Raw genomic sequence first — 3512 nt, forward strand, 5'->3', positions numbered from 1 at the left:
ATATATATATATATATATATATATATGCGCAATATTTCAGTGTATCGATATTTTTCTTACACCCCTAGCCCTAATACAAAGTTGAAGAGCATAGTATTCTCGAGGTTTTCCAATCTGGTTTTAAAACTCTCCACAGCACTGAATCAGCTCTTTTAAAAGTTTTTGATGATTTTTTTTTTTTTAGCTACTGTCTCGGGTGATTGTGTCATCCTTGWGCTTTTAGACCTAACAGCTACTTTCGACACTGTGGACCATGACATTATGTTATCTCGGCTGGACCAGTGGGTGGGAATCAAGGGTGTTGCCTTGAATTGGTTCAGGTCCTACCTGTTCAACCGAACTTTCTGTGTTAGTCTTGAGGGGTCAGTGTCCTCCTCTTCTCCTCTTTTATGTGGAGTCCCTCAAGGCTCAATTTTAGGCCCGCTTTTGTTTTTTCTGTATCTCCTCCCACTCGGTTCTATTCTCAGAAAGCACGGTTTCATTGTTACACAGATGACAGCCAGATCTGTGTCCCCTCAAAAAGTCAAGTTCGTATGCAATAGACTCACTTATTATGTGTCTTGAGGACCTGAAGGCCTGAATTGCACAACATTTTTTTGAGTTTTAATGAAACCAATTATTGATGTTACGGTTTTTGGAGGTACTTTTGGCCACTCCCCTGTAGATCTAAGTTCCTTGACTCAATGCAACAAATTGTTAGTGAGGAATTTGGGAGTAGAAATAGATCCTGAACTTAAATTAGACAGCCACATTAGGTCAATTGTTAGAAGTAGTTTTTATCRTTTGAGGCRGCTAGCCAAAATARAACCCATCATTCCAAGAAGACATTTTGAGACAGTGATCCATGCCTTTATCACCASCCGGCTGGATTACTGTAATGCACTTTATCTGGGGTTTAGTGGGTCCTCCATTGCCTGACTGCAGAGGGTCCAACATGCTGCAGCGAGGCTTTTAACTGGCACACGTAAATATGACCACATTTCTCCCATTTTAGCTTCACTCCACTGGCTGCCTGTCCCTATTAGCATTCATTTTAAAATACTTTTGTTTTTAAATATTTGAATGGCCTTGCCCCACTATACTTGTCTATCTGCTGCACCCCTATAATCCCTCCTGCTCCCTCAGATCAGCTGATCGACTGCTCCTGAGGGTCCCTAAAATCAGACTCAAACTCAAGGGGGATCGATCTTTTGCTGCAGCAGCTCCTAAACTTTGGAACGAGCTACCTCTCCAACTTTACTAAACTTTATTTCTATAGCACCTTTCACAGACACAAACATCACAAAGTGCTTCACAGAAAGCAAAAAATAATTAAAAACAATAAAACAGATCACAGATATAACAACAATCTCCAAGATCTCAATAATTTTATAAATCATCAGAATGTATTTTATTTGGAATCAGTCAGAATAAATTTGTTTTCTATTCATTAGCAGATAAACATTGCCATACTAAATCAATAAGTCAGTCTAAATGAGCAAGGATCATCATTGTGTCATCTGCAGACTGTTATTGTAAGAATATGTGGAACTTGGGGAAAAATCCTGACTCTGTTTTTTTTTTATTCTAGCTTCAGACGTAGCAGTGGAGGTAGCAGGATATACAGATGTGGCCAAACGTATCATTGAGCTGGCTGTGTTTGGAGCTGCCCAGAACCGCTCTTACAGTCGGCTGGCTGACTTCACAGACACCATAGGGAACCGGGTCAGTGGCTCCAAGAACCTGGATATGGCTATAAAATACATGTTCAATGCAATGAGACAGGATGGCCTGGATGTACATCTGGGTGAGTGTATTTAAAGGTTTAAGTTTGTTAATTAAAAGAAAACGTTGGTTTGTTTGAACTTGATTCTCGATGTTTTTTTTTCTATTCTCTCGTGTGGTTTCCTGTTCAGAACCAGTAAAAATCCCACACTGGGTAAGAGGGAAGGAGAGTGCAGAGATGATAATGCCCTGGAACAAAAGCCTGGCTATACTGGGACTGGGCAGCAGTGTAAGAACACCTTCTGAGGGTAAAACAATAACAAAAACACCTAAACTGATCTTAAACCTGACATCCTGTTCCCTTTTACTGCTCATTGATTCCCTTTGATCTCCTCAGGTATCGAGGCAGAGGTTCTGGTGGTTCAGTCTCTTGATGAACTGAAGCGGAGAGGCAGCGAGGCCGCAGGGAGGATTGTGGTTTTCAACCAGCCTTTCGTCAGCTATGGGGAGACTGTGGCTTACCGTGATTTTGCTGCTTCAGAGGCAGCCAAATTGGGAGCTGTGGCCACACTCGTTCGATCTGTCACTCCATTCTCTATTAACAGGTTTACATCTATTTGTCTCCTCTTCCTCACCAGTTGGACTTGACCCAATTTTTTAAAATCTCAGTTCAATAAAAACAAAGAACCCACTTTGCCTCGCTATATGTAGCCCCCACACAGGTATGCAGGTGTACCAAGATGGAGTGAAGTGCATCCCGACCGCCTGTATCACCATAGAAGACGCTGAGMTGATGTGGCGCATGGCCCAACGGAGGCAGAGGATTGTGGTCAGACTCAGCATGGGAGCCAAGACTTTGCCGGATGCTGACTCTTATAACACAGTGGCTGAGATAAGAGGCTGGCAGCATCCTGAGCAGGTAGCACTCTCCTCTACTGCACCATCAATGGTTCATCTTCGTTAACCATCAAATCTCTCTTTACAGATTTAGRATATGTCCGTTTTAGGTAGATGTTCTAACTAAAATGCATGGAGATGAGGAGATTTATTGTGTGGGTCAAAAGATTTTCAGCTTTCATTCCTATTTAGTTGTGATGTTTGTCTTTCTCAGATAGCAAATTATAAGAGAATCAACATTGAAATATGGTTAGGCATGATATTGAATCCATGTTGAAATGATACAAAAAGCGGTCAGTGACTTACTTATTGAAATAATATTACGTTTTCAACCATAACTGATACTATATGAGTGTGGATTCAACATTGATTAGACGTTGGCATTTCAATAATTAGCATTTGACCATGAAAAAACATTGATTCAATAACATCTTTTCAACCAAAWATCAACGTTTTTGACCATAATTCAACACTGAATTAACATCTTTCTGGGTTTGCTTGGTGGGAAAAACCCCTCTCATGTAATTATGTGTTTCTGACCACAAATATTTCCAAAGCTGAATGGTTTTGCCAGTTTTATGCTGTAGATCAGTGGATCTGATCTTTCCAGAGATCCTATTAAATACAGCAGATTTTTGTTACATAAACTATTTCTTAGAGCCACAGTTTTGCAAATTCCCAAACTTTCACCAATTTGAGAAAACATACTAGACTCAAATCAACTCAAAGAACCTGTTGAATTTAATGACTTAAAAAAAATCTTCTTTTTTAATACCAATGCTTCTAAATTAGCCTATAAATTTAGCAAGTGCTAATCCACTAATAAATTTTAAAATGAGCAAAAGCTGTAAAGCACTAATCAGGAAATTATACTGTATATATATATACATATATATATACTGTATATATAC

At 39.5% G+C, this 3512-nt stretch overlaps 1 protein-coding gene across 1 annotated transcript in view; it reads left to right on the plus strand.

Moving 5' to 3' along the window:
• LOC106527894 (carboxypeptidase Q) overlaps positions 1-3512 on the plus strand; it is a 17993-nt gene that overhangs the window by 2573 nt on the left and 11908 nt on the right. Inside the window, exons 3-6 of the mRNA XM_014022902.1 lie at positions 1571-1786; positions 1896-2012; positions 2102-2309; positions 2416-2623. Of these exons, the coding sequence (XP_013878356.1) occupies positions 1571-1786; positions 1896-2012; positions 2102-2309; positions 2416-2623 (749 nt within the window). The remainder of the gene's footprint in view (positions 1-1570; positions 1787-1895; positions 2013-2101; positions 2310-2415; positions 2624-3512) is intronic.

This window comes from Austrofundulus limnaeus, unplaced genomic scaffold (genome assembly GCF_001266775.1).
Source record: "Austrofundulus limnaeus strain Quisiro unplaced genomic scaffold, Austrofundulus_limnaeus-1.0 Scaffold348, whole genome shotgun sequence".
Taxonomy (NCBI): domain Eukaryota; kingdom Metazoa; phylum Chordata; class Actinopteri; order Cyprinodontiformes; family Rivulidae; genus Austrofundulus; species Austrofundulus limnaeus.